We start from the raw sequence: 23,846 nt of genomic DNA on the forward strand, positions 1-23,846 counted from the left end.
CGGCGAATCTCGCGCGCGCTTTTGCTTTGTCACTCAGATCCAGTCGTCACGGCTGATGCGGATATGATCCGTAATGCACACCCTCCCAAGCCCCCCGTTTCTGTCAGTGTACTTATTAAGCTCAGGCCCGCGCAGTAGGAGCATCAGTAGCAGTAGCAGTAGCAGACCAGACTCCAGTCCATACAGCCAACATACGATCCCCGACGTCAGAGCCTACATCAGACCACGCTCCTGGCAACGGCAAATCCGATAACTCCCGTCGCTTGGCAAACTACGTAACCGAGCCAGGAATTGTACAGGGATGGACTGAAGGAAACGGGAAGAAAGGGGAAAACAGCCAACCACCAGTCAACTAGGGTGCTTTCGAGCAAACTCCATCTGGTGTTCGTGCTCTTGTTGTAAAGGCATCTACGTCTACGTGAGATCAACAACATCCCACGCAACTTCAGCGACAAGCGCCTCACCCTGAACCCGTCTTGCACTAATCCTTGGGGATCCGGTCATACGGAACTGTTTACCCAAACGGAGACATTGTCGTTGCCTCCAACAATGGTCCCAACCGAGTTCGCGCCATCTGCGCTTCGCCCGCCGCCGCATATGAACAGCTCTCACCCAGATGGTAGAATGAACGAGGTCCACTCTGTCGACTGGGATACTAACATGACGGCTCCATGTCTTATGCCCGAGATCAAAGTACGCGCTGGCCCTCAGCCGACACGGCAGTCCATGATGCATCCGCAGCCGGTTCAAATCAGGGATGACATGTCCGACTCTGGAAGCAGCAATATTAGCAGGTAAGCATACCCGTCACGATATTCACGTCTTACCTGGGTGGAATCCCAAAATTCCTTGGCGCCCCTGACTGATGAGTACTTCTGTCAGCAGCGCCTTTAGTCAACAAAGCGTTGAAGAGTCCTGCCGGCGAGCTTTGCCTCATTTTCCCAGACCAGGTCTTTCGTTCCCCATGCCGGCTCTGGAATTCGACTTCCGCATCGCTGTAGCTTTGAATCCAGAGCCGTCGAAGGTGGAAAACAAGGTCAAGAAAGAAATCACCACCGTCGCTGCCGGGCAGTGGTCTGGCTCGTTTGGTAACGGACGAGTGCTAGTAAGTCTTTGGCGATGTGCTTGATCTAAACATTCACTAAGTAGCTGGGCTGGCTGGCGGCTATGATCTGGGTCAAGCCAGAGGCTTTAGACCTATCCGCATTGTCGAAGGCGCCTTTGTCATGCAAACGACCGATCAGCCACCCGCCATGTAAGTCTTGTTTGTGCTACACACTACAATGATTCAACATTAGTCGCTGATGTTTACTCGCCCTCAGTCTCGAGATGCGAACCCGAGGCTCACTCTCGGGACCCTGCGACATCTTGGACTCGCTTCTTGGGCCCGGCCAGTCCAAGGATATTGATCCTCGCCAATACGGTTTTCGCATGTTTGCCACAGTCAAGACGCCCGACAAGCGTTATGCAGAGATTGTCAACTGTGGCTTGTGGGTAGCCAGCGGTATGTGGTCTGGTGAGGAGCTCATCATCGAGTATGTCATCCATTTCGCTTTCTCCAATTCGCAGGCACCTGTCATGTCTAACCTGCGTGCAGCGCCTACAGAGTGACTTGAGCTGCCAGACTTCATATTTCCATGGCATCTACTACACGTTGTAGATGCAACAGCCAGCATGTCGCGGAAGCGCTTCTTTACTTAATATTCAACCTAGCACTAAGGACGACATAATCACGACATCCGTGGGATCCAACGGAAACTTACTTGGATCATATAAATCCCTTGTTCTTTGACATCAGGCAGCCTTTTCTAGGGAGTGTTTTCTTCCCCCTTTGGCTTTAAGGCGAGGCGTAAAGGGAGTTACTTTGGGTAAAACTCGGCATATGTACGTACAGGCGCGATAGCAGACTTGATTTATGCTTGTCTTTTTGGTGGCAGTTTCCACATGAGGCATGTTGACCCCTTATGCACCTCTCATTCTGAGGAGACGCAGATTTTGAGGCAACCCGCGTCATCATTGTACCGACGCCCGTCAATTCATTCCCGTCTCCTGACACCTTTTGCAGGCGGTTTCTCCGGATGACTCCCCTTAGTCGTTGTAACCCTGCTCGCCATCACACTGCGAATTGTTATGTCACGGTTTCTTGGCACGTTGCCGCAGGCGCCTGACTTCAGCTTCACCTTCTTTGCACCCGTGAAACGCATCTTGCCTCGACCCTTGCCACACAACACGGCAAATTTGGGGCCCGCCGGCGAACGTATAGTCCCGCATTACGGATCACTGTAACCGCTTCATAGGAATAAGCATTGATCTGGCTCATGACCCCGGATTTCCTGGGGAGAGCCTTTCCCATATCTTGGCGATTGGAAGCCCCGGGTGGTTTACTTTTCAGTTTCTCGTGGCTAGCTGAGGTCGGTTCGTGGCCAGCCAGCTTCTGCGTATTGCTAGCAGCTTGTATTGCTGGAGCGTTTGACGACGCGGCCTAGTCGTAGATGCGGGCTTTTTCAAGAGCTCCCAGGCCAAGCGGCCTCGCAGCAACCGCGTCTGTCTCACGTTGCGGCCGCGCGTGGCAAACATCAAGTCCAGGGCCCCGGGTGGCTCGACGGCGCGGCGGCAGCTACTTCGGCATCCATTGGCGTGACGATGTGGCCGTGGCATTGTGGTGCCCAGTGGCTTCGCAACATATCGTTACTTGTCGCGGCTAGGGTTCTCATTCTGCTTCTCTGGCTTACATCTTTTATCATTATGGTGTGTGAATACTCGAAAGACCGGGTCTTGGAATGAACGCAGAGGGAGGGTGCCGAGGAGCAAGTCGGCCGCGACCAGATACGCCCGGAAGTGAACGCTGCTGGTGCAAATACACAAGAGTCACTGCACCATCTTCCACGGCCTTGACCCTCGACTCCGAGAACGAGGCCGAGTTGCCCCGCGTCCTAGTGTAGATTGCTGGACTCGGTCTTGTGCCAATGACATGTTTCTCGGCCACCCAAGGTCAACAGTAGAGCAGGCCTCCTCAGTATATCTCCCCGGGTCGGGGACGGCTATAAGCCGACAACGATGTCCGGGTCACACCCCTTTGGCAGCCTGCAAAGGTTGAAGCCGGAAAAAAGCGACAAAGACTTGGCCTTCAAAGCGAGGTGCAACAAGATAAAAACGGTATTTCTGACGGATGCTGTTTGGGGGTACTGACGCCGGAGACGCCGAGTAGATGTCTTATCTGACGAAGCGGTGGGATGGCGGGCCTAAGCACGAGATAGCAATGACGGCCAGCAGCCTCCTGTAAAGCTGAACAAGGTGCCATCGGTACGTTTCTCGACAGTCTCGGGTGTAGAGGCCATCGGGGTGGCATTGCGTTCTCGTGGATCCGTGAGAACTGTGATGGACGACCCTAGAAGTCCCGACACGTCAGCTCCGTTGATACTGAAGAATGGGAAGGAGAAAGATGACAACCTGCGCTGCAACCTAGAGGTAGGCCTCCTTTCACTTTTGTCAGTACGGTTGACAGATATCAACCGGTCACCAAGACGTCGGGGCCGCAGTAAGAGGCCGTTTGGACCAGCAGCCACGATGGAGGCAGAGCGGTAGTTTGGGAACAACCACACCACGGCGCTCAGACGATAGATGGCCGCGTCGCACAGGGGGCGCCACGGGCCTTGATGGATCTCCATGGATCGACGAGGGGAGCGTGTCGGCTCACTCGCGGGACAGTGTATGTGATGCGGCGTTTGCGGCCGATACATTTCCTGGATCGAGACTCGGCCAGATGAACATGGTCCCCGAAGAGCAGACGGCTGGGGTTCCCGCAAGGTTGTGCAGTTCAACGTCTCTACCTGTAGTAATAACAGAGACGTTGACACATCACATCGTACCTGTGCAGCGAGAAAGCGGCAGAGCCAACATGTCAGAATCATACAGCCAGCCATCGAGGGCAAATCTGGGATTCACCGCTTGGTGCGCCAGTGCTGACACGACGACGGTCCACGCGCCGCCACCAAGACATGTATCTACAAGCCTTCGGTAGCCCTGACTGCGATTCGTCTATCCTCTGCCGGCGGGCTCGCCCGTCAAACAGAGAGAGAGAGGGCATCCCATCCATCGCTCCCACGACACGAAGCAGCCGACACCAGTAGCTCGGCTCAGCTTAGTAACCCGCATCCCAGCTCATCATCTTCCCAAGGGATCAATGCCAGCATACGAAGACTGGGGGGGAGCCTGCTGGTAGGCGGATGGCCGATGGTACGTCCATTTGGTCAGGCCGTGCTGTCTGTCGGTGGCGGGATCGTTGGTCGTCGTCTTCTTATTAGGGGCAGACTGAGGCCTGCCAACTTCCAAGTTATACCAGGGTCGCTGGACAACTTCCCAAGCTTCCTTCCAAGGGTGGACCTGTGACAATGATATGCAGCGCGACGACCAACTCGGGCTCGGCAAAACGAGGCATCGCCGGCCAACAAACGACAAAGGTGTAGCTACATACAATCAAGGGGAGTTTCAGACTTACACCGACATGCCCCCTGTGCCCTGCGTTACGCGTAGCAACGTGTGCGCGCAACTGCTGGTTAGCTACTCCGTACTCGGTGGTGTCTATCAATCCATGACCACCCCTCCTCCACATTGAGCAGCATCTTTTCCACGATTCGCCATCCGATGGCGCCATCCGCTGCAACCACAAAACAGCCTTCCAGCGCAACATGGGGCATAAAACATACAGAAAGCTCCAGTTTTTCCCAAATCCCTGCCTCTTGCAATCTGCTCCGTACTTTTGCGTCTGGACCAGATTCGACGGAGTAGTGCTCCGTACCAGTGACCACCGGTAGTAGTAGTATGGAGTCCTAGTACACAACTTGCCGTGAAGAAGTGTCAAGCTTGTGGAGAGATCGTCTGACTGGCCTCCGTTGTAGCTCCCATTCTTGCTTGCTTGTTCCTTAAGGGTGATCCAAACTTGTTCGTCGCCACATACCGTCATCGTCGTTCTTGTTTCGGCCACGCTCAGCCGGGCATTCACTGCCCCAAGGGAGAAGAACAGGATGAGAGCTTGGCGCGAAAAGTGGCGACCAAATACTCCGCAGTACTCCGTAGCTAGACGCTCTCGGATGGTACCCTGTCGTCAGTCGTGAAGTGGGAGTTGTCGGGTACGGACAGCTAGGAATACCAGGGGCCCTGGTCCATGGGCGCCTGTTTCGCGATCCGGCGAGTACCGAGCAAACGTGTACAGTACGCAGACTCACGAGAGGCTTTATAGTACTCCGCAGTTGGCGCTCGGCACTTTCATGGGCCGCCTTGATCGTCCGGGCGTGTAAATGTCGTGGCAGCCGGGTGCCAGGAATGCATGTTTCAGGCGCAAGCCTTACCAGACAACAGTCTTCTCTCGGTACTCTTGCGTGAGAGACTGCCGCCACGTCCGAGATGGCTCCTCGGATGAAAGCCAAGGTGAGCCATGACCATACAACAAGTACAGGAACCAGGCGAGGCCGCCTCGCCCCAATATCGAGCTCCCCCATCGCCAGGCAGTGGAATCTCGTGCGTGGAGTAGTGGCCGTCGCGTCATAAAGCCCATAGAAGCAAAGCAAGATCATGCCTGCCTCTCTGGCCTCCTCCCACAACCTTTGGCTGCGAGTTGGTACTTGGCAACTTGCTCTGCTTACATGCCTGAATAGTTAACTTGGTCATTAACGGACCGGGATGGCTCCGTGGGGCGCCAGCGATTAGGTATATGTAAGATGGGAAAAAGCAAAAACGAAAACAGACAAAGCAGGGGAGCAAGCAAGGATTTCTCCCCTTGTCAAGGCGAAGTGGCCCGTGGCGCGTCTTGCCATGCCGTCCTGGGCCTTTTAGATTCCCAGCAACGAGGTCTTGATCCATGCCAGGCAGGCTTTTGCAGGGCAGTAGGGCTGGTACCCTGCAGCCGAACCAAATCTGGTTGACGAAGGAGTCGTCCTGCAGGAAGAGAAGAGCCAGAAGCTGGTGATAAATATCATTGTTGGTTGTTCCCTCCTGACGAGCTTGCGGTTTCGTTCTCGCTCGGCTGGGATCAAGAAGAACGACTCGAGTCCTCGGTCCAACACTATTAAAGCGAAACAAAAAAAAAGAGGACAGCAAAAGAAGAGAGAGAGGAACGCAAGAAAAAGCAAGAAAAAAATGACAGAGCTTAGAGTCACATCTGGCTCCAGCCATGCTGTGCTGGGTATCGATTGACTGCCAACAAAACTTTAGCAGACTGCAATATGTACAAGCCCCACAGAGGATCAGGGCAAACGAGAGCTGTACGCATGTCTTGTGTATATTGTTCTTTTTGCCCGTGCGAGTGCTCAATACCACTATTTATGGGTGTCTCTTGACATATTATGTCCGTCGTCGCATGTGTGGAAAACCACTGGCGCCGCGTGAGCCTCGCCTCTGCTCGACAGACGCTGTTTTGTCGCAGTCATGACGCAGAAACACTTGCAAGTCACCGACTCCAACAAGTCACCCCTGATCCAGGTCCTATCATGGTTCTTCATGGTGGTGGTGATCCTGTCGGCAATTGCGCGGTGCGGCACGAAGCTGCATATGGTGCAGACGCTCAGGCTGGACGATTGGTTGGCCGTGGCGGCAACGGTAAGTCGTATCCATACAAGGACTCTCTCTATTTTGACGCCTTCCAGTGCGATGAACCATCTGATTTGGTCAATTGCATTTAGGTAGTGGCCGTTGCGCAATTCACTTCGTCCATCGTAACCGCCGGCAATGGCCTGGGACAGCATGGAGACGCTCTCACTGAGCGCCAAAGAGCGTCTATCCTCAAGGTAAGCAGCATTGATACATGTGGTTTTCCTCGTGAATGGAAGATGGAAGAAAAAAGAAAAAAGAAAAAAGAAGGAAAACTAATTGACGGACAATGCAGGGCGAGTACACCGCGGATCTGCTGTACGTTGCGAGTCTCGGTCTTGCCAAGGTGTCGACGGCGGCCACAGTCGTCAACATCGCCGCGTGGGCGCATCGCAGCGCTGTTTACGGAACCGGCGCGGTTATCGTGGCATGGGCGGTGACTGGACTTCTTGTCCTTGTCTTTCAATGTCAGCTGCCGGCGCCGTGGGATGTCGTGACCAAGTCGTGTATTGCTCGGGTATGTCGACCCTTGGGTATGGTTTCGTCTGCTGACGCTTGTTTTGCAGCCCGCGTTTTGGAAATACTTTTGCGCCGTCAACATAATTACTGATATCGTCCTGATTTGCTTCATTGTCCACAGTATCCGAGGGATCCAAACGTCGTTGAGCAAAAGGGTTCTTGTTATCGGCGTATTTGGCAGCCGCATCTTGTAAGTCAGCACAGCTCTCTGTCGTTCTGCAAAGCCAAACAAAAGCGCTGTCCTAATACCAACTACAGTGTCACTCCCGCGCTACTCTTCCAAATCATATACTCGGAAAAGTCTCTTTCCACGGCGGACCCAAGCTTTGACTTGTGGGAGTGGTCCGTCATTATGAGCGTGGTGCAGTGCCTCAGCATTCTGACAATTTGCATCCCCAACCTGAAGCCGTTCCTCGACAGTCTGCATTCGGGCCAGATGCGTGTCGACGATCTCCGTCGCCGAGGCAAGTCCGGCAGTAGCTACCAGCGAAGTGGCGACAAATCCAAGCAGACGAGCGGTTCCAACGCGAGCGGCGGGCGTTCAAACGGCGGCCAGGATACGGCAGTATTGCAGAACAGCAGACTGTTTGAGCTGGTGGAGATTCCAAAGCAACGCAAGGCAAAGGACGACCCTCATAAAGGGGGGCTCAAATCTCAAGACGGCACCGCGGCGTGGGACGGTGAGAGCCACACGAGCCAGACGATTCTCATTCAACAAACAAAGACATGGCACGTAGACGTGGAGACGGCACGAGGCGGCTCGTAGAGCTAGTCGGATGTCATGGCTGCTGTTGGAGATGAAGGAACATGTCGTGATGGTGGGTTGGAGAGGAACTAGACCTCGAGAAGCAGTACGTACTTAATAACGTTGGAACGTTGTGAATAGACGCAGGCGAGGGAGGTTGCAAACCCTAACCCTAAGCCAATCCTGCTTATTAATGGAGCTCCTTCCGTCAAGTCATCCGGCAACCCGACTCACCGTCAGCACAATTCCTGAAGCCTCTCGCGGTTGCAGATGACACCAGGTCCAAGGGGAAAACCTGGCAGCTCTCGATGCAGAAAGGCAACAAATTACTCCGTACGCGCCAGAAGATCCACGGTCTGTCTCCTCATTTTGGACATGGACCTTCAGCCGAAGTGATTAGCATTGACGTGGCAGAAACCAACCAACCGAGCAGACGCCGCAACAGATGCAGCCCACACCTTCCGTACTCCGTACAGTGTGGAGTAGCGACGGAGTACGTAGTTACTCGGTACCTGAATTGCATTCGCCTTGCCGGGATCTCGCCGAAGCCACGGCTTTTTGACATGCCTTGCCATGGCCCATGTCCCGCCTTAGGTACCTAGGTACTTAGCCAAGCGAGTCCGCGAGAGTTTCTGGCCTCGGATCATTTCTTGTTCTCGGCCTTATTTTCACCAGATGAGACTTGACTTGTAGACGTCGCTTGACTTAGAAATTTATTAGCCTTTTTTTTTTTTTTTTCGTTCCTAGGTGGGCGAGAAATGAAATTTGAAATTAGCCAAGCAGCAGCCCATATGAATCCACTAGCAGGCAGAGCTGTTGATGTCCGTTTTTCTTCCCACTCTGGAGTCTGGAGTCCATGCGGTCCACTTGGCAAAAGTGAGGAGGAAGCTGCAAGTCGGAATACTTGATGTATACTCAAATATGTACATTGTATGTACATGCCAGTCGGGGCATTGTGCCATTACATGTCGACGTTAGCCGGTACGCACTGACCCAGGTACTAGGTACGTACTTTTTATACTTGGATTTATAGCTGCAACGTCGCAGCCGAACTTGTTTTCTACACCACTTATTCATTCAATGGATGGATTGTTTCTCTCTCAACTCGACACTTTAACTCCCCTCCTCGTCTTGTTTCATCGTTTTTCGCGTCTCTCTTTCTCTCTCGCTCTCTACCTCTCTCTCTATGCAAGTTCCCCCATGTGTTGACCTGTCTTCCAACCCTCTCCCAGGACCAACATCTCCATCCAAACTATGACAACGGAACCGGCTCACGAACTCGGCAACATGACCTCAGCCAAGGTCGTGGCCTTGTATCAAACGGTGGACGAAGCTCCCACCAGCAGTGATTATGTTGACAACCAGCAATTGGTCCGGCTGGGCAAGAAACCAGTCCTCAAGGTACGTACGTAAGGCTTCTGCACAAACCAGACAAGCTGACATGGTGTCGACGATTCCCAGCGCAACTTTGGCTTCATGTCCATCTTGGGCTTTAGCTGCACCATCCTCATCACCTGGGAAGCAACGCTCGTTCTCTCCACTCCTGGCCTGGCCAACGGTGGTCCGGCAGGCGTCATCTACGGCTACGTCATTGTCTGGCTCGGCAACATCTCCGTCTTCACCACCCTCTCGGAGCTCGTCTCCATGGCACCAACGTCCGGCGGCCAGTACCACTGGGCTGCCATGCTGGCCCCCCGCTCGTGCGCCAAGTTCCTCAGCTACTTGACCGGGTGGCTCACCGTCGGCGGGTGGCAGGGCTCCGTCGCCTCGAGCGGCTTCCTGACGGGCAACATGCTTCGCGGCATCATCATCATGACCGCCACATACTACGACTACACGCCGGAGCCGTGGCACGCCACTCTGCTCTACTGGGCCGTCATCCTCTTCGCCGTCTTCATCAACGCCGTCGTCTCCTCGGCGCTGCCCAAGGTTGAGGGCCTGATTCTGGTCCTGCACGTCTTGGGCTTCTTCGCCATTCTCATTCCCCTCGTCATCCTGTCACCCCACGGTGACGCCCAATCCATCTTTTCCGACTTCCAGAACACGGGCATGTGGCCTACCCAGGGCCTTTCCTTCATGGTCGGCATGATTGGCAACGTCTTTGCCTTTGTCGGCACCGACGCCGCCTTCCACATGGCTGAGGAGACGCACAGCCCGTCTATTGTCGTGCCCAGGTCCATCTTGATCAGCATACTCATCAACGGCGCAACCGGCTTCGCCATGACCATTGCCGTGCTGTTCTGTTTGGGTGACGACCTGGACTCTCTTCTCAACTCCGCCACCGGCTTCCCGCACATGCAAATCTTCCTCAACTCGACCGGCAGCATCTCGGGCGCCACCACCATGGCTGCCATCATCACTACTCTCGGTATCTGCGCAACCATTGGCATGCTGGCTTCCACCTCTCGCGTCTTTTGGTCATTTGCTCGCGATCACGGTGTTCCGTTCTGGCGCACACTGTCCAAGGTATGTATTGTTCCCGTTCCTTTCGTGTTTCTTCAGCTCTCACCCACCTTCAGGTCGACTCCCGCACCACGGTTCCCCTGTATGCCATCGCCGTCACAACCGTCATATCCTGCCTACTCGCTCTCATCCAGCTTGGTTCCGTCACCGCCTTCAACAGCATCGCCTCCATTTCCGTCTCCGGTCTCTACTCCTCGTACCTCATCGTCGCCTTCCTCCTCCTCTATCGCCGTTGCACCTCTGGCTTTAAGATGCCCGACCCGTCCGAGCTGCCTGCCCTCGCCAATACCTCGGGCTCCGATCTTGTCTGGGGGCCCTGGCACGTTCCCGGCGCTCTGGGTATTGCCAACAACGCCTTTGCCTGCATGTATCTTACTGTCATTTGGTTCTTCAGCTTTTGGCCCCCTGCACTGCCTGTGAACCCCGACAATATGAACTACGCGCCGCTTATGACGGGAGCCGTGGTGTTATTCAGCATCGTGTATTACTTTGCGTGGGCGAACAAAGAGTACCAGGGGCCTATTATTGAGATTGACATTTAAGATGCCGTATAAACGGGGGGGGTAATTAAACTTTTGGGGACCAGCTAGACAGGGGCATATCCCCCGCCGTGCACAATGCGATAGATCAACTACAATAGCATGCATTGTCTGGTTAATCACAACGGTTAATGCTATATCATCTATCTGGCCAATCGTGGCAAATTGGGGTGCTGTATAGCCTCAGCCGGCCGTCGCCCGGCATGCGCTCCGTCCCGGGGTCCACATCCGACATCGGACACTGGAGCAAGCGCGCCCTACCCGTCCCCATCACCGGCTTTAGAACGGCAAACATGCAGCACTGCGGCCGCGGCTTCGCGGGCGAGGTAATAAGATGGCTACGACCCGTGGACGGCTGCCTGTTGCTTGTACCGCTGAATTTGGTATGTCGGCTGGCGGCCGCGCCACGAGGTGTCGGAACTATTGTTTTCTTTTTTTTTTTTTTTGTACATTTGGCCTCCGAGCAACATGACTAAGCAGCGACAACGAGGAGAGCGAGGAATGAAGGGGCGAAGAACTGTAGGAGAGCAAGGACGGCTAGACGAGGACTTGCATTCTCGGTAAACTCTCTTCGCGAGCAGAGGGAGCTGCTGCTCACGAACGGGGCCCCAGTCTATGAATTATATCTCACACAAGCCTCCTTATCAGGTCCCCCACCCCCCATGAACTACCGGGATGAACTGGCTGTACTGCTGCGGACGAAAGAATTGCGACGACACGTGTCGACGAGAGAGCGCAACACGGATGAGATACACCGGGACTGGGTGAAGCGGGGCCTTTGCTGGTCCTTGCTCTGCGCTGAAAGGAGTGGCGGACAAGCGGTGGCAGTGGCAGTGGCAGGGGCAGGGGCACCATGGCCCATGGGTCGGCACCAGACGTCTCGTTGGCTCCGGCATCGAGGACCTGTCGAGTGGACGGCACGAGGAGACTTGATTGATGGTTTGCTAATATACAAATGAAATCCTGGTGCTGCCACTGCCTTCTCCCGCGTGTAACCTGTCCGTAGAGTGATTCCGTCTCGTGGAGTTGGAGGAGAGCGGAAGAGGGCTCGTGTCGCTGCTTCCGCCCAAACCTTGCCCATCAAAAAGACTAAAGTTTGACGAAGGAGTAAAGAAAGAGAAAAGGGGGGAAAGAAAGGTAGAGCAAGGAAAATAGAGTACATCGTGGATTCGGTTGTGGCTTTAAAAGAAGATGCAATATTCACCTGCAAGATCTGCCGCCGTTTTTGTTCCGCCAGCGCTCAGCAAGTCATTCCTCCTCTATTCTGACGGTATATGCTGAGCTCAGGCTCGTGATTGAGGCGGCGTCCCCGTCACTCCTGTTGCCCCAAACCACTGCTCGCTCTGACGACGTCTCTCGTATCACTGACGGAACTCTGATGCCAGTCTCACGGTTTCTCTTTGCTCCGGCAGAGCCAGAGGGCGGCAGGGGCCAGATCTGCTCGGTATCTGAGCTCTCGTCTTCGTGACGGGGTCTGGAGTTCCTGCTGCTTTCTCTTCGTTGCTGGGTCGAAGAACCTGCTTGGGTGGCAAGCGACAGCGCCTCGGGGCTGTAAAACCGTGCAGCCACGCCCAGGGTCTGGAGAGTAGGTTTCGGTGATCGGTGCGTGTTGAGCGAGTGTTGCTGGTGGATCGACTTGGTCACTGATTTGTCCTCGTTTCGAGCAGATGCCGTGGCGGGATTACCCCCAAGAGTATCAGACGACCTCCTTGGACGCAACTTGGTTGCCGCCAAGGATGTGCCGCCATTGCTGGGGCGTTGAGGCGTCAGGCCACTTACCGACCTGTCCGACACGGCACCATCTGGCCGCGCTCTCTCGGGAGTGACGACGTTGTGCGGAGGTTGGCTACTGGGATCTGGCTCTTCATCTATGATTACAATCATCCAGACACCAACGCGGCCATTCGCGCCGGTGAGTGGGGTGCAGTGAAGCCATCGTGATCTTCCCATGTCCTCGTTTGCGTCGTCATCATTATCATCAATGCGCAGGTGTGCTTCCAAGGGGTGGTCTCCTAGGTTTCTCTTTCTCGTCGGACGGTTGGCATGTCTCCTGTGGTTGACAGTAAGCCACTTCACCTTGGCTGTTACTCCTTGTCCATTCGCCAAGGCTTGAATAAGCTGATCTCGCATGCGAGTCGACCCGCCAATCCGGTCAAGCAGTGGCGACTGGAGAATCCCCGGGACGCGCATAGATGGGCTTGTGAAGAGAATGCGCAGTGATGGGTAAGGCCTCGCCAGCAGGTAGTGCTCATAAACACCAGTAAGTCGGCCGTTGTGCCTTGCTGCAAGAGCCGCCGCTGTTAGAGAACTGAAGGGTCTCATTGTGTCACCCAAGGGGGGCAACGTGTTTTGTGGTTCAGGGCTTGTCCCCAGAATGACTCGATTCTTGGAGCTGTTGCGGCCATGTTTTGTACTGTCCCGCAACCCATCGGCGTTGGGCTTTGTCAGGGCAATCTTCTCATCATGATGAAGTCCCATACTGGATTGAAGCGGAAGCCGAAGCATATCGCCGCCACGGTCCCGAACTATTTCGAGCTCCCGTGTCCCCAAAATCTCGGCCAGCTGCGTAAATTCGTCTTTACTGGGGCTTGGAACCTTTTCTCCCGCCTCTCTCTTTTCGTCTTCGTCAGCAACTCGCTTTAGAGCCGCGAGGTCGTGGCAGCCCATAGCAAGCCCCGATATATCAACTTGAGCACCGATAAAATATCGAATGGCTCCTCGGCTGTCGTACAGAGGAGCAATCTAAACATGATCCCAGTTAGTCTACCAACACGGGCTTAACACCATTTTTTTCCCCTCTTACCATAACGAGGTTCATGAACGGAGAGCCATCACGCCTATAGTTCAAGAAGGTCTCATAGTGTTCAATGCCCTTCTCCACCTTCTCCCTGATACGCGCCACGCTGAATGGATTCGTATACGGCCCTTGAAGAAAGCGACAGTTTCTCCCAACGACATAGTCTACACCGTATTGTGTGGTACGGTTGAACTCCTCCGACATGAACACAATGGGGTTGTCGTGTCTTGACGGATCGGTGAGACAAAAGACTTCGGCTAAACCTTCCGAAGAGTGGCTAGGCATACCCATTACCCTATGCCTGATAGACACGGACACGGTTTCGATCCATACATTTGTGATGTACATGGGCAGATCCTCCCGTGCCATAATGTCAAAGGCAGCATTGGCTTTGGCCTTGAGTTCTTGGTTCGTCGTAGGATGAGCTTGGAAGTACTCGTGGGTGAATTCGAAATCAGTCAATGGTCCAAGCTTTCTCAATACCGCGTTGCTATACTCGATTGCCCGCAGAGCCTTGAGCGCTTCCAAGAAGTATGTCAAGAGTGGAACTGATGCTGGCCGATATTTGTACAGAAACTGGGAAAAGCAATGCAATTCGGCAGAGTCGTCGAAAATAGCCTCTAAGTGACGGCTCGAGAAGAGTAATTCGGATCGCTTCTCCAACTTGTACTTGCCAGTGGTGCTGCCAATCTGCTCGACTGGCATCACCAGGTCAAAACTGCCTGGGTCCAATTCTTCTTCGGCAATCGGATCCAGTCCGTCGGGATAGCCACCAGCTAGTTGCAACGGGGGGAGTCCCGGATCCCCATTGACAAATTTGATAGGCGACCCGGATGTTGGGGGCACAGGCAAGGGTTTTGCGGGCAACTCGGGTTCCGATTCTTCCAAGCTCAGGTCACTGTGGCTATCAGCCATGTGCCGGGGTTACACCAATAAATACTCGGGAATGCATACGTACCTTGAAGAGGCTGGCGATAGGGGCGGCACTGCGTCCGATGTGCTCGTCATATCCACGACTGATGACATGCTGGCTGGTTGGCGATTATGCTAGCTGAAACACACACAAGTTTTTGTTCACACTTGTCAATCTCTGGCTCGAAAGTACACTTTGAGGCAGCTTTTGTGAACTTCGTCCGAAACGAAAAAGGTGCTCCGAATCTTCAAGGGAAAGAAATATGACGTTAGGGTAGATCCTCGAATCTTTCTCAGGAGGAATCTTTTCGACGTCAGCTATTTATCAAACTTCATTATCTATTGTGTTCCCTCCAAAATACCATCCAAACGATCTTGGGGAACCGCGATGGAACTTGCAATCGGAATAATATGTATGTTTGGTCGATCGAAACCTCCCCCATGTTGTTGTGGCCGGGTAGTTGCCACATGGCTTTCTTTTGGCCCAAGCTGTTGGTGAGCGGCGATGCAAGATTTGCTTTTTTTTAAAGGTCACACGTTGGTGTCTCGCTGACCTTTTTCTATCAAAAGAAAAGTGTGTCAAAGTGACCTGTCATCGCCCGTATCACCCAGCAGCAAACGTTGGCCTATGCCTGCTTTCCCTTCTCTTATCGACCCATCATTAGCCGAGGCCACGACCCAGGCATCCGGTGTCAGCTCCGGTTCGTCGTCATGGCTTCTCCAACCTGCCTGGGCAGTTAATTTGGTGTTAATTTTACTCCGTCCCGAGCTCTTTGTTTTTAAGTTGGACAGGCCCCGATGCCCTGGGGACACGCGGGCAGGCATTCGTGAGAACAAAGGCCCAGATTTTTTCATTTGGAGGCCTCATCAGGGAACGAAAGGGGCAGCTCCGCGGGCAGCTTTAGCAACTCAGCCCTACAGACCGGAGCATCGATATCAGTTGCTGAATGCCCAGGTATTGGTCCAGCTCGTAGCACTAGCAGAGAGAGAAACTCGAGCATTTGAGAATTCTCAACATAGTACGGAGTATATTGACCGCAGGTGTCTAGAAGCGTTCCAGCGCCAGGACTCGTAATACGATCAAGGTCGGCGTTCCGTCATCGGTGGACAATGGGCCTGTTCTGTCATATCAGCCACAACTGTTCGCACCAAACCAACAACGACAACGGTCGAAAATTTACCAATCATGTGAGTCCTACTAGAGACAACAACCACAGCAACACTCCATCCATTGAACGGTATTGGCCGTGCTCGGTCATATTTTTCGCCACCGGAACCACTTTCCATGTGTCACAAGGGGCTGGAATCGAACAAGCAAAGCATTGCCATCAGACAAAGGCCTGTGTGAGAAGAAAGTCTTAGATTATTTCTGTAGTGTAACTCTTCATTTCATACTCCGTGGCGCTTTTTGTCCCGACGGAATGATGCGATGATGTGTGTCGGAAGGCATAATGGCGCCACGGCGCACCCGGTGTACAAGTTGCTGATCGGTGGCGTTACAGAATCTTCTGAGCTAGCTCAAACAGGTCGAAGAATGTTTCCCGCTCGGCATCATATTTCGCCAGACCCAGTCCAAGTACTAGTGTCCTCCTGTCATCGGGATATTTACGCGATAAGTGGCTGGCAATCTGAGCGGCATAGAGGTGGCCAAGAGTCTCTCGATCCTCGCCGCCCCCTCCAAACAGCGTCGTCGGCGTAAGATGAGTTGACGGAAGAAGCCCGTGGCCCCCGCTGGGTAGTATCATTTCCACAGCACCAGCAGACGAGCCTACCAGGGGAACTTGAACCTGTGATGGAGAAATTAGACCTGACTCGCTGGTAGTCAGCATTGAGCAAAGGTGAACTCACCCATTGTGCCAGCCGACCATCCTGGCTTATGGTCACCATGAGTCTATCGGAGAAATGCAAAGAGACGACATCGGTTTTAACACCACTGACGGTGCCTGATACTTGTCGACTGGGCACAGGAAATAAATCTTCCTTTACTTCCACCGGCTGTGCCATATCTTGAGTCGGGTTGTTGATGAAGAGGTTGAGTCGGTTGACTCCAAGCCGAGCCCAAAGAGTGCTTCCGGGTAGCGCGGGTGCGACGGATGAGCCAACCCCGCGCTAGCCCTAAAGCGGATCGAGATGTTGGCGGTGAGTCGTGACACAAAGATGCCCAGGACAAAATTTCCAAAGACATAATGGCTTGGTCAAGGAACGTGCCACTCGTGGCCGTGGTGAAGCAGCAGTACGATTGCGCACAATTCAGCACCATGGCACGACCATTGCATAGGTAGAGCATCATGGTCAAGTTTGTACCCCGTCAGAGGAAGCACAAGGTGCTTGCTAGACAGCAGGCCAAAAATAATGCCCAGCACGAAGTACACGACACCAACCTGGAGCTTCTCCCAGCAGCACAGGCTGTGCGGCAGGAAAAAAAGGCCCAAATAAAGGCGGAATTGCGACAGGATGGAGTCAAAGTCAGCGGCAAAAAGGCGAAGCGGCTCGAGAAATACATTGACAACAAACTGCGAAAAGACGAAAACAGAGAGCTCCTTGCCAAACTCGCCGCACGCCGCATCGACACGTCGCTGTTTTCTAGCAGTCGCTCGCTGGGGCAAGGAAAAGAAACAAAGAAGCAAGCGCTGTCGCGAGTCTTGAGGGAGTCAAGGGCTGGGCTAGCTGGGGACGACGAGATTCTTTTCGAGAAGAGAAAGCAGCCAACAGTGGGAGCTGAAGACGGAAGCGACTCGGACGAGATCAATACGGCACAATCCCCCCAAGCCATAGTTGATCCCTTCACCACATCGTCAACTTTGCCTTCGGAAACACCAAAGCCATCACTGGCGGCGAACCCTCTCACAAATGCCACAAAGAGCGTTGGATCCGGCTTGAAGCGACCGTTGGAACAAGACGATGCAGGCAGGCCAGTCATCAAGAAGAAGCAGAAACGGGGAGGCATCAAGACAAAAACACCTGTCGAAGCTATCAAGATTATGCAGCTGAACGAGCCCGAATATGACGAGTGGAGTGGCTTTGACAGCGATCATGAGACGCCGAAAAAGAATGTCACCCAACCAGATGAGGACAGTAAGCCTGAAGCTCATGAGGGAAGCAAGGAGAGCCAAGCTGATGATGGCTCAGCATCTGGCGAAGAGAGCAGTGACAATAGTGACGGGGATGAAGAGTATGGTGGAAGCGAAACGGATGATGACGCTGGACAGCCTGCGCAACGGTCCTCTGCGTTCAAAGCTTGGGCGCTTCTGCAGCGAAACGAGGCTCTGGGCTACAAACCAATCGACGCCAGTGAAGGCCCGTTAGTGGTATCGAAACCTAGAAATTTCGTTCCCAGAGCACCAGAACAGGATCCTCTTCCCCTGGAGCTCCAGCCTACCGAGAATGATTCAAGAAAGGCTTACAGCGTAACTGTAACAAGGTCACCAGAAATACAAGAAGCGCGCATGAAACTGCCAGTGGTTTCAGAGGAACAGCGATTAATGGAGGCCATTCACAATAATGATATTGTCGTTATCTGCGGCGCCACTGGTTCGGGCAAAACTACGCAAATCCCCCAATTTCTCTATGAAGCGGGCTATGGCTCTCCCGACTCGCCAACCCCAGGAATGGTTGCTGTCACACAACCGAGACGAGTTGCTGCGGTATCCATGTCTCGAAGAGTAGCGGACGAGCTCGGCGACCATTCTGGGTCAGTGGCATATCAGATTCGTTTCGAGGGCACAGTGACCGACAAGACTGCGATCAAGTTTTTGACAGATGGCGTTTTGCTCAGAGAAATTGCTCAAGACATCACGTTGCGAAAATACTCGGCCATTATCATTGACGAGGCCCATGAAAGAAGCGTCAATACTGACATCTTAATTGGTATGCTAAGTCGTGTAATTAAGCTTCGCACTGAACTCTCAGAGGAGGATTCCGCAATCAAACCCCTGAAGCTCATCATCATGTCTGCTACTCTCAGAATAGAGGACTTAACAATGAACTCGTCGCTGTTTCCTACGCCGCCGCCTGTGCTCGAGGTTGAAGGGCGACAACACCCAGTTACCATCCACTTTGCACGGAAGACCCATCATGATTATGTCGAAGAGGCATTCAGAAAAATTACTCGGGGTCATCGAAAGCTCCCTCCGGGCGGGTTTCTGGTGTTTCTTACGGGACGCAATGAAATACTACAACTGGGCAAGAGGCTGAAAACGGCTTTTGGAGGCATGGCTTCAGGAGAGGGCCCTAAAGTGAAGATATCGGCAAGCGAGGCCCCGATGGAGGTTGAAGACGTTGAATTTGGTGATATTGATGATTATGGGGATGAAAGCGGAGGCTTGCCATCGGACGATGAGGAAGACGGAGAGGAGTTCCAAATTGAAGAGGACCAAGAAGCGGCACCACTCAAAATCCAGATTCTGCCGCTGTACTCATTGTTACCAACGCGAGACCAGCTCCGGGTGTTTGAGCCCGCGCCGGAGGGCACACGTCAGATTATCCTAGCCACCAACGTTGCGGAAACCAGTTTGACCATCCCTGGAACGAGGTTTGTCTTCGACTGTGGCCGGTCCAAGGAGCGACAATATGATCGCCAAAGCGGTGTCCAGAGCTACGAAATAGGCTGGATCAGTAAAGCCAGTGCAAATCAACGGTCTGGCCGTGCTGGTCGAACTGGACCTGGCCATTGCTACCGGCTATACTCCTCGGCGGTATACGAGCGAGACTTTCGGCAGTTTGCAGACCCCGAGCTTCTTCGTATGCCAGTTGAGGGAATTGTACTACAGCTCAAGTCCATGAATCTTCAAAATGTCGTCAACTTTCCCTTCCCAACGCCGCCGGAAAGACAAAGTCTTGCCGAGGCCGAGAAACTCCTCACATACCTGTCCGCTCTATCACCGTCTGGCGAAATCACACAAATCGGCAAGACAATATCTCTCTTTCCACTTGCACCCCGATTTGCAAGGATTCTACTAGTCGGCCATGCACACGACTGCCTTCCCTACACGATTGCGTTGGTTGCTGGCCTCTCCGCTGCTGAAGTCTTCCTCCCGGAGGCTCAGGCAATCCCTGCACTGACGGCCAAGAATGAAGTCGAGATCCGCACAACAGCCGATGTAATTGCTGAGGACCGGCAGGCCAATGTGCGTCGGGTGTTCGACGAGGTCCACAGAAACTTTTGCTTCCTGGACGATGCATCAGATGCCATCAAGCTTCTGCAGGTAGTCGGCGAGTTTGCGCACGAACCCACGGAAGACTGGTGTGAGAAGCATTTTGTCCGGTTCAAGGTTCTGAAGGAAATCCAACAGCTGAGGAAACAGATCACAGAGCTTCTACGGAACAACATACCTTCGTTTGCAAACCTCAAGTTTCAAGACAGGCTGGATCCGCCGACACCAAAACAAGTCAGCGCCCTGAAGCAAATGGCTGCAGCAGGTTTCGTTGACCAAGTTGCAATCCGAGCCGACCTGGCCCCCGCACCTCCTGAACGATATCGAAAACCCAAGCGAGCAATCGATGTGCCGTACCTCCCTCTTGCCCCCCTCCACGCCGTCCAAGGGCCTGAACATGACAGCCTGGTCTACATCCACCCTACATCGCCGCTCGCTCACCGCAGTGTCCAAGAGTGTCCCGAATACATTGTCTACTCTTACTTGCAACGATCTACCCCGTCCGGCGCGGATCCCTCCAAGAAGCCCAAGACACGTATGCACGCCCTCACAGACGTAACGGGTGAGCAGTTATCAGGACTGGCCAAGGGAACACCGTTGCTCAGCTACGGCAAGCCCATCAAAGAGGTGAAGCCTCCCGGTGCGTCGGGAGAAGGGTCCATGACCAGAGAGTGCTGGGTCATCCCTTATCTGAGAGCAGAAAACACAGGAGGGCAGGGCTGGCCGTTACCCGCGAAGAAGGTCAAGCAGAGAAAAGTTCCCGGGAAAGGATGGACCGTAGAGTAGCAGCTGGTATGTTGAATATACGGCAGCGTATTTTTACAGATTTGCGCGATTTTTGCACTCGTCGACCTTGTGACAATCATAGACTGGATCAACAACTACGAACAGATGGGGAGTGTGGAAATCGTTACCATGTATTCAAGTCTATCCATCAGCGATGCAGGGTATCAATTCTAGGCATACTTGGGAGAAAAAAATTAAAACAAAAAACACATCCTCCGGCCAGCAGACAAGCCACACTGCCAGTGAAACAGCCTACGCCTACGTGGCGACGGGGGTATTAGCAGCACTCATCTTGCTCCTTCTCCTCTTCGTTTTGCCGGGCGTTGACGCAGACTTGGGCGTCCGCGCCGACTTCCCATCCTTCTTCGCATCAACCTTTGTGCTGATGGCTGCCGGGCCGTTCATAGCGCCGACGCCGTCAGGCGCCTTCTTGGGCAGAGGCACGACCACCTTCCTGCCCGTCGACGAGAGATGGAACTCTCCCGGCCGTCCCGTGATGGCGTTTTCGTCAATGTACTCGCCGCCGTGTCGCATGTGCGCCATGAAGGCCTCCTCGGCGGCCCTCTCCATCGAGACCTCGTCGCTCTTTTGTGCCGCGGCGGCAGCAGGCTTGGCCGTGGTGTCCGGCACGGGCGTGTCCTCCTTCGAGTCTTGGCCCTTGGCCCGGCAGGCGGCCGCTTGGTTCGCGGGGAGCTGGTACGCGTGGCCCAGTGCTGGGCGCCATTTGCGCACGCTCTCTGCCGCGGGGAGGGCCTTCGAAATGGCCGACGATATCGTCATCTGCGTGCTGGTCAGCGAGCTCGATGCATGCGGCCTTTTCCCGAGTCATGCCCGTGGCATGTATGGTATCTCTCTCTCCCTCTCCCGGGCGGTGCTCTCATACAATTCTCGACGCCAGGATATCCGCCAACGTGGGCGCCATGTAAATGTTCTCGCCGACGACGAAAAACGACGCGTGGACCGTGATCTCATCGTCTTCCTGGTAGCGCTTTCTCCGCGTCTGCTTGCGAATCACCCAGACACCGGTGCCCATGCCCGGCCCCGTCTCGGCTGGCTCCTCGCCGATGATAAACTCCAGGCCCGACATGGTTTTCAAGCGGCCCTCGAATGCTTCGCGCGTCTGAATAAAGTGATACATGGAGATGTTGTTCATGGCTTGGCTCGTAATGACGGCGTTGTTGGACGTGCGCTCGAAGAAGGGCGACTCGGCAAAGTAGAAGAGGATTGTGTTGGAGTGCAGGCCGCCCATGCTGGCGAGGGTTTGGGGAGACCGCCATTGGATCTCGTCTAGCGGAGGGTCGTTTGATTTGTCCATGGCGGATGCGGGCGTGCAAACGTCTGGGCGGCCGTCGAAACGGAGCGCTGGGATCAGAAAATGAGGCTGCCCAGGAGAGCTTCGAGGTGAATGGATCGATGTCAGTCATGGGATGATGGGATCGCCGCCAACGCAGACGTGGGGGTAGAGGAGAGGTGGGGGGGTGCAGCGGATCGGGCGGCCTGCCAGTGGTGTGGGGCTTGGAGCAAAGCGCGCGATGACAAAGTTTCCGACGACGTCGTTTTCAACTTCTCCAGCTCCCTCCTTCCACTGTCTCCCCCTCTTCTCCCCATCTCCAACCTGCAAGCATCGGCACGCCCAGTCCCAGCAGGAGAAATGGATCTTCTAAACACGATTCGCAAAACAGGCTCCCGCGGCGGCGCCACCTTCTCCTGGGACGACGTCGCCAGTTCGTCCCACCGCGAGAACTACCTAGGCCACAGTCTGAAAGCACCCGTCGGTCGATGGCAAAAGGGCAAAGATCTAAACTGGTACGCAAAGGCCGACGCCGCGCCTGCCGATTCGGCAGAGACAGACGAGGAGCGACTAGCAAGAGAACGTAAAGAGGAGCTGCGAAGGATAAAGGAGGCCGAGGAGGATGCGATTGCTCGGACGCTAGGGCTGCCGATACCACAAAGGAAGACGACTGGTGCCAATGCGGTCGACGTTGGCCAACAGAGGCAAATAGGGGCCAGGAGTGGACCATCGCTTGGCGGTGATGGCGGTGAAAGGGCCAGACGGGAGTCATCTCGAAGACAAGATGAGGAGAGGAGGGCGAAACGACGGCATCGGAGCAGAAGCCGGGACAGGGATGGCCACCAGGAGGCTGACAGGCGCAGGAGAAGGCGTAGTCGAGATCGTGAGTCAAGGCGACATCGGAGCCGCGATAGACATGAGCGTGATCGAGACGACGAGACGCGACCTCGGCCAGAGAGGAATCGAAGCCGAAGTCGCGACAGACGGTTTAATCGCCGTGAGGATCGAGACATTGATGCCAGGGACAGACGGCGGCGACAAGTGGGTAGGGGCAGGGATCATTACCTTGAGCGCAGCCGGAGCCCACGGCCAGCACGACAAGACGACTGGAGATGACGGATATGCGATTCAAGCAACCGAATGGGAGATGGCTTGACCGTGTTTGGCAATTGAACCTACACCAAAATGCTCGGGTGCCTGCTTTGTGGTAATCGGACGGACTGCCTTTTCTACCTTCATTACGTTCCTACGCCTCCGGTGTTGGGTTTCTCTTTCGTAATCGGACGATGCTTCCATCGTTGTACCGACTATTAGACGACCCCGACCATCAACACGTCGGTCCCTGCTCATGTACGGCGCGACATGATTCAGCTGCCACGACGGCTTTTTCTTGGCCACAAGATAGGCCCTAGCAGGGTATATACAAACGCGTGGCCTCCATCCGCGCCTTGAGATGGCCGCCAGGTGGCCGAATTGTTGGTGGTCAATCGCACTTTGCTCCACGCTTCTGAGTGCCTCGAGTTTGTAATAGTAGGAGCCTCGTCCTTCGCTAGCACACAAGCGCCTCTGCTCTTTACCGCAAAGGCAGCGTCAAAAGTTGGAGCGAATGGTCTCAGGCACGTTATGCACCCAACCGTTATAGAAATATGAGTAGCTCCCTGGGTAAAGACGCTGGGAACAATTCCCGCCAGCATAGGGCCAGGATATCCCCGCTGAACCATGTACACGACATGACAGACTATGATTGGGATAGTTCTGTGAGTCATCAGCCGCTTCGCCAACGCCCTGAAAAGAATAGAAAACAAAAAAATTTAATATGAACCATCATACCCCAGCCGAGTGCCAAACACGCACATGATAATGGCACGCTTCTTGATCCTCATCTAAAGCCTGCATACAAGCTGTGTAGATAAGGCCCAGAGACCCAGTTCAATGGCAATTCCTGTAGCTTCAATTCCTACGCAAGAGACCCCTCCATTTCGGCCAGTCTTTAAAGCCAAAGCGCCATGTTCGAAAGCGAAAGTATGCCTCTCTGCTGCGACGGAACTTTCCAACA

At 54.2% G+C, this 23,846-nt stretch overlaps 7 protein-coding genes across 7 annotated transcripts; 5 read left to right on the top strand and 2 right to left on the bottom strand.

The window, feature by feature from the left end:
* Positions 1 to 549: 549 nt before the first annotated feature.
* On the top strand, positions 550 to 1,616 carry MAM_02201 (Outer membrane protein, beta-barrel; the record flags this gene model as incomplete). The annotated part of the gene is made up of 5 exons (XM_040821000.1): positions 550 to 794; positions 946 to 1,088; positions 1,150 to 1,255; positions 1,323 to 1,535; positions 1,598 to 1,616. 5 exons carry the CDS (start codon positions 550 to 552, stop codon positions 1,614 to 1,616), a joined length of 726 nt encoding a protein of 241 aa, XP_040681343.1.
* A 4,807-nt stretch (positions 1,617 to 6,423) lies between these two features.
* On the top strand, positions 6,424 to 7,870 carry MAM_02202 (uncharacterized protein; the record flags this gene model as incomplete). The annotated part of the gene is made up of 5 exons (XM_040821001.1): positions 6,424 to 6,594; positions 6,678 to 6,782; positions 6,881 to 7,102; positions 7,152 to 7,294; positions 7,363 to 7,870. 5 exons carry the CDS (start codon positions 6,424 to 6,426, stop codon positions 7,868 to 7,870), a joined length of 1,149 nt encoding a protein of 382 aa, XP_040681344.1.
* Positions 7,871 to 9,136: 1,266 nt separating this feature from the next.
* On the top strand, positions 9,137 to 10,854 carry MAM_02203 (Amino acid/polyamine transporter I; the record flags this gene model as incomplete). The annotated part of the gene is made up of 3 exons (XM_040821002.1): positions 9,137 to 9,250; positions 9,311 to 10,315; positions 10,369 to 10,854. 3 exons carry the CDS (start codon positions 9,137 to 9,139, stop codon positions 10,852 to 10,854), a joined length of 1,605 nt encoding a protein of 534 aa, XP_040681345.1.
* Positions 10,855 to 12,099: 1,245 nt separating this feature from the next.
* Positions 12,100 to 14,674, bottom strand: MAM_02204 (PAS-associated; the record flags this gene model as incomplete). Its single annotated transcript, XM_040821003.1, has 3 exons — positions 12,100 to 13,593; positions 13,655 to 14,546; positions 14,607 to 14,674. The coding sequence occupies 3 exons, from the start codon at positions 14,672 to 14,674 to the stop codon at positions 12,100 to 12,102; spliced, it is 2,454 nt and encodes an 817-aa protein (XP_040681346.1).
* Positions 14,675 to 16,848: 2,174 nt separating this feature from the next.
* On the top strand, positions 16,849 to 20,499 carry MAM_02205 (DEAH-box RNA helicase; the record flags this gene model as incomplete). The annotated part of the gene is made up of 1 exon (XM_040821004.1): positions 16,849 to 20,499. One exon carries the CDS (start codon positions 16,849 to 16,851, stop codon positions 20,497 to 20,499), a length of 3,651 nt encoding a protein of 1,216 aa, XP_040681347.1.
* A 258-nt stretch (positions 20,500 to 20,757) lies between these two features.
* Positions 20,758 to 21,814, bottom strand: MAM_02206 (Mediator complex, subunit Med6; the record flags this gene model as incomplete). The annotated part of the gene is made up of 2 exons (XM_040821005.1): positions 20,758 to 21,279; positions 21,383 to 21,814. 2 exons carry the CDS (start codon positions 21,812 to 21,814, stop codon positions 20,758 to 20,760), a joined length of 954 nt encoding a protein of 317 aa, XP_040681348.1.
* A 336-nt stretch (positions 21,815 to 22,150) lies between these two features.
* On the top strand, positions 22,151 to 22,946 carry MAM_02207 (Kinase phosphorylation domain protein; the record flags this gene model as incomplete). Its single annotated transcript, XM_040821006.1, has 2 exons — positions 22,151 to 22,538; positions 22,654 to 22,946. The coding sequence occupies 2 exons, from the start codon at positions 22,151 to 22,153 to the stop codon at positions 22,944 to 22,946; spliced, it is 681 nt and encodes a 226-aa protein (XP_040681349.1).
* Positions 22,947 to 23,846: the final 900 nt, after the last annotated feature.

Source organism: Metarhizium album, assembly GCF_000804445.1.
Source record: "Metarhizium album ARSEF 1941 chromosome Unknown scaffold_3, whole genome shotgun sequence".
Taxonomy (NCBI): Eukaryota; Fungi; Ascomycota; class Sordariomycetes; order Hypocreales; family Clavicipitaceae; genus Metarhizium; species Metarhizium album.